Source organism: Camelina sativa, chromosome 7, assembly GCF_030686135.1.
Source record: "Camelina sativa cultivar CO46 ecotype springtype chromosome 7, ASM3068613v1".
NCBI lineage: Eukaryota > Viridiplantae > Streptophyta > Magnoliopsida > Brassicales > Brassicaceae > Camelina > Camelina sativa.
Genome location: NC_141886.1, coordinates 31,053,295 through 31,067,549, shown reverse-complemented (window position 1 = coordinate 31,067,549; position 14,255 = coordinate 31,053,295). Strand labels below are relative to the sequence as shown.

Here is a 14,255-nt window from a genome sequence, read left to right as displayed (position 1 = left end):
TGCAGATATATAGAATCAAAGCTGGAACTTTCCAGATACTTTATGATTGGAACTTATACACCAGTGATATATCATCAAATACAGACATACAGTACAAATTTCGGCTGGGATAGTATGGTCTATACCTAAACTGATGATGGGGGGCAATACAAGTAATCTCATCTGCAAAAATTCAAACCTCTTTTAAGATGAATTTTCGAAGTTGATGGAACCTTTTGTGGCTCTTCTCTATTGAAGACGTTGGGAACAATCCTGTGGTGACAGGAGAAGAGCAAAGCTTCTAGCATCTGTGGAGTGGGGCAGGACGTAAATCAACTGGCTGATAGCTCACTCGATCCTTGTGAGGCAAAAGTTCCTCCTGAAAAGTCAAGGAAAGAATGTGACACACTTTAGAATGAGATCTAGAGCTGAGTATCAACAAGAAGATGATATATAAACTACATTGTCTGCGTTTATCTGGAATGGCTTCACAAAATCCTCAAACATTAACGGAGAAAGACCCTTGATCTTCTCTTCAACTTCCTACAAAATGAAAGGAAATATCTTAAGACTGAGAGAATCCAAGCTAATAGATAATCATATTTCATTCCGTCATAGAAGTATCAGAAAGTGTACCAATCCAGTAATTCTTGATTTTTCCAATAACTCTCTGGTGATCAAGTCCAGAATGTGTCTGTTTGCTCTCAGAGCATTCATCGCAAGTTCTTCGGTCTCCTCAATATACTGTCACCAACATTCAAATTCCATATACATATATGTTTCAAGCTCCACATGGGAGAGTTTAAATCAAATAAGGTATGCTGAGTCAAAGATAGATTACCCTTGTCAACTCCCGCGTGAATAGCTCGGATACTTCAACTGACATATCTGCTGGCATTACATGAGGATGATCCCACTGATAATTTATCACGAAGTAGAAAAGAACGTGATGAACTACCGAGAATGTGAGAGATCAGTAAAAATGGGAAAGTATCAGTCTCTTAATGTATGTACCCGGTATTTTATCAGCTCGCCATCTGGGTTATCCGGTAAATCTACCATTCCAATCTTTTTGACCAGTTGAGTGAGACCTAATCTCGCATTTTGGGGGCTAATCACCATCTCCCTGGCAATCTGAAATATAATGTCAGTTCAAATATGAAATGGAAGACTAAAGATTTAAATAACTCATACAAGCACTTTGCAGATATATGCAGTTTACATAGATGTTATCTTTGCTACCGAGTTGGCGTTTTTATCAGAAGCTGAAAAGCAATACTTAGTAATTAGTTAGACGAGAGAGAGCACTTACCTTTGTTATCTTCTCCAGGTCATCTTTTCCTCCATCAGTGACATCATCGCCAAAAACCACACGTTCAGCACAACGTCCACCATGAGCTACCACCATTTGCATTTTCATATAACCAAACGTGGTATAACCTTGGTCTACCATGTCTTCACGTGGATAGAAAACCGATACAGCAGATTCCTGTATAATATATGAGAAGAGTTTAGTTAATCTATTCTTATACTGTGTTGAGTGTTTAAACACCACTATCATTATGATTGAAAAAGAGATATTTGAAACAGACCTTGCCACCAGGAAGGAGCTGCGAAAATGCATGCCAATCAAATCGAGGAAACAAATGAGCCAACACTATATGACCAGCCTCATGAACAGCCAGAAGTCTCTTCTTTTCGTATGATACCTAATATTACATAAGCTTCAACGGTAAGGGATTCTTTTTAGCTTTGGGGCATAGTATGATGTGAGATAAAAAGTACAAAGGATGTCGGTACGGACACTTTGTTCACATTTCTGTTGCTCTTCCTCTGTAAGAAGCACACCCATACCCTCGAGCAGTTGTTTATCTAACACATCAACAATGTCTTGCTGATATATGTAAGAACGTCCCTTCCTTACCTGTAAAATGGAATTAGGAACCTTAACAATTCAACAATGCTCCTCTAAATATTGCATATTATATTGGGAAATGGGGATCCACAAAAGAATATGACATACCGACATAATAGCTGCTTCGTTAACAAGATTTCGGATATCTGCTCCGGAAAAGCCAACAGTCCGAAAAACAAGCTGGATGTTGAAAGGGAGATAGCTATTATGAATGAGTAAACACCCGTCTAAGGCATATTATTGAGATTGAAAAAATAGCATGAAAACTACTTGCCTTCCCAAAGTCTATATCTTCTGCAAGGTTCTTCCCGGTACTGTGAACTCCAAATATTTGCACCCTTTGTTTTGCATCAGGCAAACCAATATACAGCCGACGGTCAATACGTCCAGAACGGACAAACTCAAGGTCGAGTTCATCAGGTCTATTGGTGGCACATATAAATATCACAGCTTGTCTCAAGGAAAACCTATCGATACCTGTCTTTTCCTTCCTGCAGGTGGTAAAACTTTGAGTATGAAAACCATGACAAAAAGCCGATGAAACCATGTACAAAGATCTCATTGAAATTTCTAAACAACAAAGTAGATTCTTACTCCCCATCGAGCTGCGCAATTAAAGCTTCAAAAGTTGCTCTTCTTCGTGGATCTTTTCTAGCATGCCTACCAGCAATAGCATCTATTTCATCCACAAACACAAAAGCAGGTGCCTGGAGATAATATATAAATATTAGATCCACAATAATAGTGTGAGTAGAAGACTACCGTATGAGCTTTTAAACACATAACTAAGAGCCTTACATTTCGTCTCGCGATTGAAAACATCTCATTGATTTTTGCAGCACCACTTTTTTCACTGTCTGTAAACTCTGCACCAGATGCAAACACAAATGGCAGCCCACTTTCCTTCGCAAGTGTTCGCGCAAAAAGTGTTTTTCCAGTTCCAGGAGGTCCAGAAAGAAGCACACCCTGACTCAAAAATAAAAACAGTGGGGAACTTGAGCTTAGTAAGTTTAATGGAATAAAAGCCACATGTTAATTTGGGTCAAGAATAATTTACCCTGACAAAAGCCACATCTTTTTCATAGTATTGCATTGGGTTCCCCATGTATATCATTAGCTCATCAAGAAGATCCCAGACATCACCGCCTAGTACCACTTCTTTATACATTGATTTTGTCTCACTGACATCTCCAACCGGCTGTATGATGATTAAAACTCATCAATAGAACTATGAACATGTTGGAAGAAGGTCACATTAACAAAGAAGCAAAAAAGATACCATTATAAAATTTTCCGCATAAGCCATATCAAACAGCTGATTATACTTCTTATAGAGGAAACGCTTGGATGTGATGAGGAGAAGCATGGCAGATTCTCTTATAAACCATAAAATTAGTATTCCCGGCAGAAGCGCAATGAACACTTTCATGAAGTAGTGGATCTGCCTCTTCTGAAGAAGATCCACCTCAACTCCAGCGTTGCAAATAGTCTCAAACAAGTAAGGATCTAAGGGAATGTCAACCTAGAAAGAAAAAGGATGTGAAATCTGGAATGTACACCATTCAGTTTCAGTACAAGTAATTACAAATATTCAACTTACGATATATTCTAGAGGGAAACCTTCTTTCATGGTCACATATAATCTCTTTAGGTCTTCCGTGAAGACAACAGCTGCCACCTGTTAGAAACACACAACGATGGTCGTGCCAACATTAGCTCAAAAAAAGATCTATCATCCAATCACGTCCAGCTTCAAAATTAATTGCTTTGGAAAAAGTTTTTTTTCATCATATTTTATCTCATAATAGATACACTGTCATTTGTTATCAGTTAAAAAATTCAATCTTGGGTATAAAGACATGCTGCTCACAATCCTAAGCTGGACACGAGTATAGGTTAGAGCTGTACCTCAGAAGAATCAAGCTTCTGAAGAAAGTAGGTATAGGGAAGCTTAGGGCGATATCGCCACCATCTCTTTGAAATCCAGAGAGCTCTAGTTCCTTCAGTTTCAGATCTCTTTTCAATAACATCTTTGCGCAGACTTTTCTCTACCTCCTTCATATCAAATTCGACAACATACTTTGCCGCTGCGGAGTTTAACTGCTCTGATAATTTTTCTCTTTCTAACATTTCCTTCCAGTTTGCAAGCCTTTCCCGCCAAGTACCTACACTGTCTCCATTTTCACCTATCATATAAGAATACAATAAAGGGATTAGATGGTCAAAAGCACAGGTTACTAAAGCTAGTCTATGAGGGGTCTAAATTGCTGCTCTGCGAGAAACTCGATCAGTGAGAGAGATTAGGTCGTCAAAAACAAAGGTTTCGCACAATAAATCACTTATTGTTATGTCTTCAGCATTCCCCCTACTAGAAAGATATAGAGAACTCTTCTACAATACATCACGAATCAGCCACAAAATTTAAAATTTCCGTTTCAGCATGGTAGAAGAAAAAGGGTTTTAATATATCTTATCATATATTGAAGAAACAGTGATGGCAATATTAATAACAAAGCTATGCCCATATTATAAGATGCAAATCAGATGTATTAATCTTAATGAATGTATACTGACCAGAGACACCCAGATCTTGGCTTAGTTTCTTCTTTGCCTCTGTCTGAATCCTAGCATTTCTATCAATTATTTTCTTGAGCGATCCCTCGGTGGTCTCTAGATCCTCATCCCACGCATTTTCTCCAACATAAGAACTATCGTGGACAAGTGTTCCATCAGGCCCTTCGATAAACCTTTTTAGTTTCAAGCCTTTTGGTGTTGTTTTCCTCCACATATTTCTCTTAAACCTAAAACACAAGCCTAAATCAGAACATTCTAGGAAATCAAATAAACAAAAGTTGGTTTAATCCTCCCACCCTCTACATGCCTTCATAGCTGAGCAAGTACTTGACTAAGGATGTTACCGTTGTTTAAATATGAAAACAATTCTATTATGTTCCAGTAGATAACATTACAATTGGAAACTGAGGATTAGTAAAGCACTTACTTTTCTATATTGCCAGGAGATGGCTCGGGGATCAAAGCCTCCATAAAAGACTCTGTTAACTCTTTTCTTTCTCGTTCAATCCTGGGAGCTTGGATGGCGACATAAACTCTTTGACAAGAAAACAACAGCGCAAAAGCATATATCACCAAGGCAGCAAGTCTTTTACCATCCCAGTTCCTAATGTCCTGAAACAAAATATTAAGAATCTTCATCAGTCTCCAAAACTTTGCTTCCGTTAGTTCATCAACAACATAAAAAAATTACAAAACGATTGTTCCTCAATGTTTCAGAACACAAGCAGAATAGCAATACTTGAGAACCAGAGAGATTTGGTAATTACGTTGAGAAGCTGAAATAGGCTTACCTTCCAATGCTCCCACTTGTTCCAATCAATAAAGGAAGGCACTGTCTCAGTCTTAAAGCGAGTCAACTGGTGCTGGCCCTTCTGCACACTATCCTTAACTCGACCCACAAACTCATCCACTCTCGCACTTGCTTCTTCCGAGTCAAACCCAGTTTCCTTCTTCACAGACTCTCCAATTTTCTCCCCTATCCTCTCCGCACCAACGCGAAGTGACTGCATCAATCTAACCCACGAAAAGCCTCCGTCGTTGTTAGACGACGAAGACCCACCACTACTTTGAGACGCATGAACTCGAAAGAGCTGTTTTTTCCGGGTAACTCCCAGACCATACTTGACGGGCAACCGAATGAGACCAGAACTTTTAGGTCTTTTCAATAATTGAGTCGATGAAGAGATAAGCGGATTCGGCTTATACGAAATTGCAAACTCCATGAATGAAACTTTAAAGTTCAAAAGAGAACAAAACCAGTCGCATTTGAGGATTCTCCCGGTTATAGAGCTCTCTCTCTCTGCTGAATTTACGGAAATGGTAGTGAGAAACAAACCATTCGACTCTCCGGCAAGGCTTAGGCTTCTCTCCGGCAATAAGGTTTTATCTACACTGATCCGTCGTCGTTGAGCTTTCTCGTGCTTTTTAGTTCGAAGGAGAAAAGACGATGACGCTTAAACTCAAAGAGGCTCAAGCCTAGTAAATATGTAGTTGGGCTAGGCCCATTAAGGTCAATATCCAATTCCGATTGATTTTCTTCCACTAGGTTTTGATCTTTTTTTGTGCAAATTTGTTTGATTTCTCCGTCAATATGATCTCGGTGGTTATTTTAGTTTATGTAAATGCAAATTTTATATCAATTCTTCTAAGCGATGTAAACTAATACAAATTTGTGTCAATTTGATTGAAATGATGCTAAACAAATTAATTAACACATCATTTGTTACATCTGATGTTAAATTATTTATTGTGTGTCATTTGCTAATAAGTAATTTAAACAAGTCTCATTTATATTTTTGATGTTATTTAATAGATTTAAAACAATCTTTGTTTTGTCGTGAATCTATTATTCTCATGAACGGACGCTTTACTAGAAATCTCATTACTTTCACCGTCCCAAAAGTCTTCCATTTTAATAAAGGTTTTTCTCTTGAAAAGCAGAAGAAATTACCTTTAAATCAGCATTGGGAGACGACGCTGCTACTCATCACCATGGTAGTAGAAAACTTGTACCAAAAATTTCAATTAGTTTCTTTAATTATTGTTTTATAACTTTTTTAGTTCACTTAATAGTTTTTCCAAACAAACAAAAAATTAATATATTATTTAGATTCAGATATGAAGATAAATATTATCCGAAATGATTAATTCAAAACTAAAAACGTTTTTCCAAGATAACTGATGAAAAAGTATATTAAAAACATATGGGAGAAATGATTCAATTATATTAATATAAGTGAGATCAAAACCTAGCTTATATGTATTTACAATTCACAACAATTTATTTTTAATAAATTAGTATAACATATATAAAATAAAGATATGTTGATTAACTATATACTGATTAGAATAATATTAATAGTGAATAATATACATGAGTAAATAACTAAATACTAATATCCACTGATTAATATTATTCTATGACAAATTCTCTATATTGTCTTTATTCACTTATTAATATTATTCTAATATTTACATAATTGGGCTAGGCCCATTAGAAAATTAAACCGTGGAATCCAAGGAGAGATACAGTGGCAGAATGGAAATAATATAGAAATTTCTTGGGGTGTTGTCCAAGCTGGTTTTTATATAATAGTGGTCTCTCGCTTCTCGAAAGATCCACCAACTCTTTTTATTTTTTCTGTAACGTTCGATCGATCATCTTCGTCTTTCATTACAGCCACTCATGTGAGTATATTCTCTAATTGCTTCCCTTAGATTCTTTCCTCTTAACGATTCCGATTGATTTTTTTTTCTCGATTAGGTTTTTTGAGCTAATTATCTAGATCTGTATCTCCTATTTTGTTCGATTTCTCCGTCAATCTGATCGTTGTGTGCATCTTGTGTTGGTCGCAGTGTTTTTTTTTTAGTTTGTCTTAAAGAAGAATCTACTATGGCGACGAAGAGAAGCGTTGGAACTTTGAAGGAAGCGGATCTGAAGGGAAAGAGTGTGTTCGTGAGGGTTGATCTCAACGTTCCTTTGGATGATAACTCTAACATCACCGATGATACCAGGATTCGTGCCGCTGTTCCCACCATCAAGTATTTGATGGGAAACGGATCTAGGGTTGTTCTCTGCAGTCACTTGGTATGACATCTCTGTTCTCACTTTCACGTGCTTGCTTATCTGTTTTCACTTGTCGCGTTTGGAATTTTGATCTGATCTGTTTATCTCTAGAGCCATACGTATAAGCAAGAACGATTCAGTCCGTTGATTTTTCTGGTTTTGATTGGATGAATTTGCTTAACTAAAATAATTGACTGCGGGAACGATGCAATCAAGTTATATTCTCTGTTATGTTCATGTGGTCAGTAAGATGATTCTAGGAATTATTGAATTTTTCTGATCTCTATTTTATGTTTTAGGGCCGCCCCAAAGGTGTTACTCCTAAATACAGCTTGAAGCCTCTTGTGCCGAGATTGTCTCAACTTCTTGGTGTTGAGGTTTGTTCCTCTTCTTCCTCTATGCGTGCAAGGTTTATAAACAGCAGCTTTTAACTGCTCTGTTCTGAACTCTCTCTCTCTCTCTCTCTCTTGTGTTAATAGGTTGTAATGGCAAACGACTCTATTGGTGAGGAAGTCCAGAAGTTGGTTGCAGGACTACCTGAAGGTGGTGTTTTGTTGTTGGAGAATGTGAGGTTCTATGCGGAAGAAGAGAAGAATGATCCTGAATTTGCTAAGAAGCTTGCTGCTCTTGCCGATGTCTACGTTAATGATGCTTTCGGAACTGCTCACAGAGCTCATGCTTCCACTGAGGGAGTTGCCAAATATTTGAAACCTTCAGTTGCTGGTTTCCTCATGCAGAAGGTATTTAAATTCTGCGTCATTAATAGTGTCTTCTTAGATGAGTCTCTTTATTTACTGATCAGACTATTTTTTTGGTTTGTTGCGTCTAGGAACTTGATTACCTTGTCGGAGCTGTGGCAAACCCCAAGAAGCCTTTTGCTGCCATTGTTGGAGGCTCAAAGGTTTCAACAAAGATTGGTGTGATTGAGTCGCTCTTGTCCTCAGTTGACATCCTCCTGCTCGGTGGAGGTATGATTTACACTTTCTACAAGGCACAAGGATACTCAGTCGGATCTTCCCTTCTGGAAGAGGACAAGCTTGACTTGGCGAAGTCACTCATGGAGAAGGCAAAGGCCAAAGGTGTCTCTCTCTTGCTCCCAACCGATGTGGTTATTGCTGACAAGTTCGCTCCCGATGCTAACAGCAAGGTAACTGTCACATTCATTTTGGTTGGCTCTCAATGGGTCTTGAATGGAAATAAAACGTTTGTGTACTCATCTAGCTTGTTTAAAGCTGACACAATTATGCAACTCTTGCAGATAGTTCCAGCCAGTGCCATCCCAGATGGGTGGATGGGTCTAGATATTGGTCCAGACTCCATCAAGACATTCAGCGAAGCTCTGGACACAACCAAAACCATCATCTGGAATGGTCCCATGGGTGTTTTTGAATTCGAGAAGTTTGCAGCTGGAACTGAGGTATGAGTAACTAAACACACAAACCCAAGTCACCCGTTTTATCAAAATCCATCTGTCTTCAACATGTCTTTTTGTTGACCAAGGAAACCCAACTCAACTAACCCCAATCTCTCTTGTCTTGTGTCAACATCAGGCTGTAGCAAAGCAGCTTGCAGAACTAAGCGGAAAGGGAGTAACCACAATCATTGGAGGAGGTGACTCTGTTGCTGCCGTCGAGAAGGTTGGTTTGGCTGACAAGATGAGTCACATCTCTACCGGTGGTGGTGCTAGTTTGGAGCTTCTTGAGGGGAAGCCACTTCCAGGAGTTCTCGCTCTAGACGAGGCTTGAGAAGCGTTGGATTTCTTCTCTCTTTTGTGTTGTTATATGTATAACAAGTTGTCTGGTTTTGTTCATGGCCAGACGAGCAAGCGATTAGTATTGTCTTGAAATTTCTGTCTGCGGCTCTGTTTCTCATGAGTTTTTAGTTTTGGGGCCTTTTCTAATAAAAAGAGATGAAACTCTGATTAGCAGTCTCCTCAACACTTGATCAGTTGCATAGCTCGTCGTTTCATTATATTCTGGATGCTTTATTTCTTGGCTAACATATGTTCATTTTAAACAAAACAGCATCGTTGGGACGTAAGAGATTAGCTTAACCTGTGAGAGAGACGGAGTATAATTCGGGTTCCGTTTCCCTTACAGTTCAACTGAATGAAAGTTGTGTTCAGAAAACAGAGTAATAAAAGAGGTAATGGAATCGGTAAAATGGAGAAAAATAGAATAGCCCGGCCAGTTAGGAATCTCCGGCCCAGTGAAGTCATTTGTCCCACATCGAGTGAAAGCAATATTAGACGTCGAAGGATTCATGTATAAAAGAATCAGATGGTTCTCCTTACTTTTTCATGGAGCCATGTAGTGACCACAGAGCGAACTATTCTTTCGCCTTTTACTAAAGAATAACGTGTGTTCTCTACGATCAATGGCATACACCTATTTTTGGAGGAGTAACTTCTTCCGAAGTTTGCTCCATTATCAATAGTTCGATAATTTTCGTTAAGGCTTCAGATAACAAATTCGAAAGCACAAATTTATGTCTAAACAGTTTCGATGAATATTAAGTTCATGCACTTTAGACACGGGAAAGGCCTAGTGGGTGGCCCAATAACGACATAAGACAAATAGTCCCACATCGGATGGAACAGAAACTAGACGGGGAAGGATTTACATATATAAAAGGCACTGGTGCACACAGTTTAAAACTCATGGAGCCGTGTGGTGAGCACAAAGCGAACTATTCTTTCGCCTTTTACTAAAGAATACCGTGTGCTCTCCACGCCAAACGACATACACCTATTTTTTGGAGGAGTAACTTCACCTGAAGTTTGCTTCATTAATTCCTCAGTTCAATTGTATAACTGATAAATCATTTTACTTCACCAAACTTACATGGCGTACGATACAATTGAAAAAACAAAGGATTAACGAAATATTGTGCCGGTTATGTAGAGTCTTCAGGAGTGATTAAGTGATCCGATTGCTGGGTTTGACAAATTTACTTCGATTTGTTACCACTTACCACAGAAAATAAAGAATCCATTGTAGAATAGATTACTTAACCGAAGGTTTTCAGATCAGTTAGTGCTGCAGAATTGTACCGGTTAACTGGTCGGTTGTTAAACTCTTGAAAGTTATCTCGTTTTGTATGATTTTCAAGAGATACGAGAATTACGCTGGCATTATTAGTTCGAAGATGTGTATGAATTTGTTTGTTTTGTATTCAGCATTTTTGAGTTTTCTAATTAAATTACGTATGAAGCGCCAATTTTTATTCTGTACCACAAACCGGGACGTTTCACTAATTCTCGATACCGGTTTATCGGTTTATGGATAAACCGGGTGAAGTCGATCCAGAGAGTTTGCTCCGATGGCAGAAAACCCTTGACGATGAAAAGAAAGTTCCATAAGCCGTCTTCTTCCCATCTTCAGAGATTCTCTTCCATCCATCTTTAATCGGAGAAGCATTTGAAATCAATCTCAGGAAGTTCTGTGAGATTAGTCTCGCGTCAAAGCTCTCCGACCAATCCAAGTGAAGGTTGGGGCGCAGTATTGCATCCCATTTCTTATCTCAATTGGTGTTCTTCATCTGTTGTTTAGTCATGGGGTCCAATCCCCTTGTAAAACCCTAAGTTTTGCATCTATGAACTCCCGAACAATGAGATTTGGTTTCCCACTCGATTCGCATTTGCTATGAAACCACAGATGTTCATTCGATCAGTCATTCAGTTCTATTCAAAGCCGTCATGGATGCAACGTTCCTACTCTTCCGGTAACTCGGAATTCAATATCTCCGGCGAGGTCATCAGTATCCTAGCCAAGAAGAAACCCATAGAGCCAGCTTTGGAGCCGCTTGTTCCGTTTCTCTCCAATAGAATCATCACATTTGTAATCAAAGATGAGGTCAATCCACGATTAGGATTCCGTTTCTTTATATGGGCATCGAGAAGAGAGCGTCTCAGGAGCCGAGAGTCTTTTGGTTTGGTCATTGATATGCTCTCTCAAGATAATGGGTGCGATCTTTATTGGCAGACCTTGGAGGAGCTCAAATCTGGTGGTGTCTCTGTCGTTTCTTATTGTTTCTGCGTTTTGATCTCAGCTTATGCTAAGATGGGTATGGCGGAGAAGGCTGTGGAAACGTTTGGAAGGATGAAGGAGTTTGATTGTAGACCCGATGTGTTCACGTACAACGTGATATTGCGAGTCATGATGCGAGAAGAAGTCTTTTTTATGTTGGCTTTTCCTGTGTACAATGAGATGCTCAAGTGCAATTGTTCCCCTAATCTATACACGTTTGGTATTTTGATGGATGGGTTGTATAAGAAAGGGAGAACCACTGATGCACAGAAGATGTTCGACGATATGACTGGTAGAGGGATTTCGCCTAACAGAGTTATCTATACGATTCTCATTTCAGGTTTGTGTCAGAGGGGAAGTGCTGAAGATGCTAGAAAGCTATTTTACGAGATGAAAGCGAGCGGTAACTCTCCTGATTTCGTCGCACATAATGCTTTGCTTGATGGGTTTTGTAAATTAGGTCGGATGGTTGAAGCATTTGAGCTGTTGCAGCTTTTTGAGGAAGATGGTTTTGTGCTTGGTCTTCGAGGTTATAGCAGTTTAATTGATGGATTGTTCAAAGCTAGTAGATACAGTCAAGCATTTGAGTTGTATGCAAATATGATGAAGAAGAATATCAAGCCTGACGTCATTTTGTATACGATATTGATTCAAGGGTTATCTAAAGCAGGTAAGATTGGGGATGCGTTGAAGCTGTTAAGCAGCATGGCAAGTAAGGGCATTAGCCCGGATACCTACTGCTACAACGCTGTTATAAAGGCTCTGTGTGAGAGGGGACTTTTGGAAGAGGCTCGGTCCCTCCAACTCGAGATGTCAGAAACGGAATCCTTCCCTGATGGGTGCACGCACACAATTCTCATTTGTAGCATGTGCAGGAATGGGCTGGTTAGGAAAGCTGAAGAAATTTTTGTGGAGATTGAGAAGAGTGGTTGTTCTCCTTCGGTTGCTACGTTTAATGCTTTAATCGATGGACTGTGCAAGTCCGGTGAGCTCAAGGAAGCCAGGTTATTGCTGCATAAAATGGAGGTGGGGAGGCCTGCTTCCTTGTTTCTAAGGCTTTCGCACAGTGGAAACCGGAGCTTTGACAACATGGTTGAATCCGGTTCGATTCTCAAGGCATACAGGGATCTTGCACATTTTGCTGATACCGGGAATTCTCCAGACATTTATACTTACAATGTTCTTATAAACGGGTTCTGCAGAGCGGGAGACATTGACGGTGCTCTCAAGCTTCTCAATGTGCTTCAAGTGAAGGGCTTATCCCCTGACAGCGTCACTTACAACACTCTCATCAACGGACTTTATAGAGTCGGCAGAGAAGAAGAAGCTTTTAAACTCTTTTACGCGAAAGATGATTTTAGACACAGTCCAGCGGTTTACAGATCGCTCATGAAGTGGTCATGTCGGAAAAGAAAGGTCTTGGTGGCTTTTAGTCTATGGATGAAATACCTAAAGAAAATATCTTGTCTGGATGATGAAACAGCTAATGAGATTGAACAGTGTTTTAAGGAAGGGGAAACTGAGAGAGCTTTAAGACGACTTATTGAATTGGATACCAGAAAAGACGAGTTAACTTTAGGACCTTACTCAATATGGCTGATCGGGTTATGCCAAACAGGGAGATTTCAGGAGGCCATGATGGTATTTTCAGTTTTAAGGGAGAAGAAGATGCTCGTCACACCTCCGACTTGTGTCAAATTGATTCATGGACTCTGCAAAAGAGAACACCTTGATGCAGCAATAGATGTGTTCTTATACACTCTAGATAACAACTTCAAGCTAATGCCTAGCGTTTGCAACTACCTCCTAAGCTCCCTCCTGCAGTCAAGAGAAAAAATGGAAACTGTTTCTCAACTTATAAACAGGATGGAGCGTACAGGGTACGATGTTGACTCGATGCTTCGATTCAAGCTTTTGAAACTTCATAGACCTAGAAAGCAGGTCCTGATATATCCTTAGGTAATGAAATGATATGTAAAGGTTTTTATCTGCATCCGGATTCAGTGGCGCGGGGGTTTTGTAGAAGAGAGATTTGAGTTATGAAGCAATCTCTTTTACCTTAAAAATACATTAGAGTAGAAGAATCTCTGAAACCAGAAGCTCTCGAGGAAAAATAACAAGACCGAGTGTAAGCAAGCAGGTCAAAAGGAAAAAAAAAATATGAGGTTATACGTAAATGCGTTGTATGCTTTATTTATAGAGTCGTTCTGAAGATTTCCTTATATTTTTCAGTTCTTATTTGTACACTGATTTGTTTTGTATGATGATGTTAAATCTCTTTGAAATAAAAGACTAAACATGTCTGAATGGTCTCCTTCACAAACATGTTCCAAAATGTCTGAATCTCCTGTATGCACAGCTTATTTGTATTACAGCAGCCTTCCTGCATCCCTGAGCCCTTAATTGGCTTCTTCATATCGGAAAAGTGAAATGCCTGTATTATTTGATTCTTCATTGTGGGGACAAAAAGGGCAGCTGCTGAATTCGAGCTGGAAAGGGCTTTATAAAACCCTGGCCCAGATCCATCTGACGTGGCATCGCCAAGGGCTTTTCCCAAGAGTCAGTATCACAGAGTGCCAAAACGACAAAAGATCACAGTGCGGCCGACCAATCAGGGGCCTGAACGTGTCTTTTGTATTCCACGTCCAAATCTCAACCCTTCCTTTTCATATATGCCATGTCATCTTCTTTT

General features: G+C 39.3%; 2 protein-coding genes, 2 non-coding genes and 1 pseudogene across 5 annotated transcripts; 4 read left to right on the top strand and 1 right to left on the bottom strand.

Annotated features, from left to right (window-relative positions):
- Positions 1 to 10: 10 nt before the first annotated feature.
- LOC104703314 (ATP-dependent zinc metalloprotease FTSH 12, chloroplastic) lies at positions 11 to 5,895 on the bottom strand. Its single transcript, XM_010419320.3, has 19 exons — positions 5,260 to 5,895; positions 4,896 to 5,080; positions 4,469 to 4,695; positions 3,803 to 4,080; positions 3,495 to 3,572; positions 3,174 to 3,416; positions 2,952 to 3,092; positions 2,693 to 2,860; positions 2,489 to 2,601; positions 2,169 to 2,385; positions 2,003 to 2,074; positions 1,784 to 1,903; positions 1,572 to 1,688; positions 1,292 to 1,468; positions 994 to 1,113; positions 821 to 895; positions 616 to 723; positions 442 to 522; positions 11 to 358 (listed from the first exon to the last, which is right to left on the bottom strand). Exons 1-19 carry the CDS (start codon positions 5,689 to 5,691, stop codon positions 281 to 283), a joined length of 3,030 nt encoding a protein of 1,009 aa, XP_010417622.1. The 5' UTR covers positions 5,692 to 5,895; the 3' UTR covers positions 11 to 280.
- A 1,079-nt stretch (positions 5,896 to 6,974) lies between these two features.
- Positions 6,975 to 9,467, top strand: LOC104703313 (phosphoglycerate kinase 3, cytosolic). Its single transcript, XM_010419319.3, has 7 exons — positions 6,975 to 7,156; positions 7,325 to 7,556; positions 7,835 to 7,912; positions 8,015 to 8,275; positions 8,365 to 8,682; positions 8,794 to 8,952; positions 9,086 to 9,467. The coding sequence occupies exons 2-7, from the start codon at positions 7,362 to 7,364 to the stop codon at positions 9,278 to 9,280; spliced, it is 1,206 nt and encodes a 401-aa protein (XP_010417621.1). The 5' UTR covers positions 6,975 to 7,156; positions 7,325 to 7,361; the 3' UTR covers positions 9,281 to 9,467.
- Positions 9,468 to 9,838: 371 nt separating this feature from the next.
- On the top strand, positions 9,839 to 9,955 carry LOC147941899 (U5 spliceosomal RNA). Its single transcript, XR_015563042.1, has one exon. It is a non-coding gene; the product is annotated as a U5 spliceosomal RNA (small nuclear RNA).
- A 243-nt stretch (positions 9,956 to 10,198) lies between these two features.
- Positions 10,199 to 10,316, top strand: LOC147941898 (U5 spliceosomal RNA). Its single transcript, XR_015563040.1, has one exon. It is a non-coding gene; the product is annotated as a U5 spliceosomal RNA (small nuclear RNA).
- A 522-nt stretch (positions 10,317 to 10,838) lies between these two features.
- Positions 10,839 to 13,886, top strand: LOC104703312 (pentatricopeptide repeat-containing protein At1g79540 pseudogene; annotated as a pseudogene). The gene has a single exon (XR_015560685.1). The product of XR_015560685.1 is annotated as a pentatricopeptide repeat-containing protein At1g79540 pseudogene (transcript).
- The last annotated feature ends 369 nt before the right edge of the window (positions 13,887 to 14,255 follow it).

Coding starts and splice junctions, on each gene's coding strand:
- LOC104703313 (XM_010419319.3), top strand. CDS start 7,362: ATGGCGACGAAGAGAAGCGTTGGAACTTTGAAGGAAGCGGATCTGAAG. Junction 7,557..7,834: donor TTGTTCTCTGCAGTCACTTG/GTATGACATCTC, acceptor TTTATGTTTTAG/GGCCGCCCCAAAGGTGTTAC. Junction 8,276..8,364: donor CTGGTTTCCTCATGCAGAAG/GTATTTAAATTC, acceptor TGTTGCGTCTAG/GAACTTGATTACCTTGTCGG.
- LOC104703314 (XM_010419320.3), bottom strand. CDS start 5,691: ATGGAGTTTGCAATTTCGTATAAGCCGAATCCGCTTATCTCTTCATCG. Junction 5,081..5,259: donor ACAAGTGGGAGCATTGGAAG/GTAAGCCTATTT, acceptor ATTTTGTTTCAG/GACATTAGGAACTGGGATGG. Junction 2,386..2,488: donor ATTGCGCAGCTCGATGGGGA/GTAAGAATCTAC, acceptor TACCACCTGCAG/GAAGGAAAAGACAGGTATCG.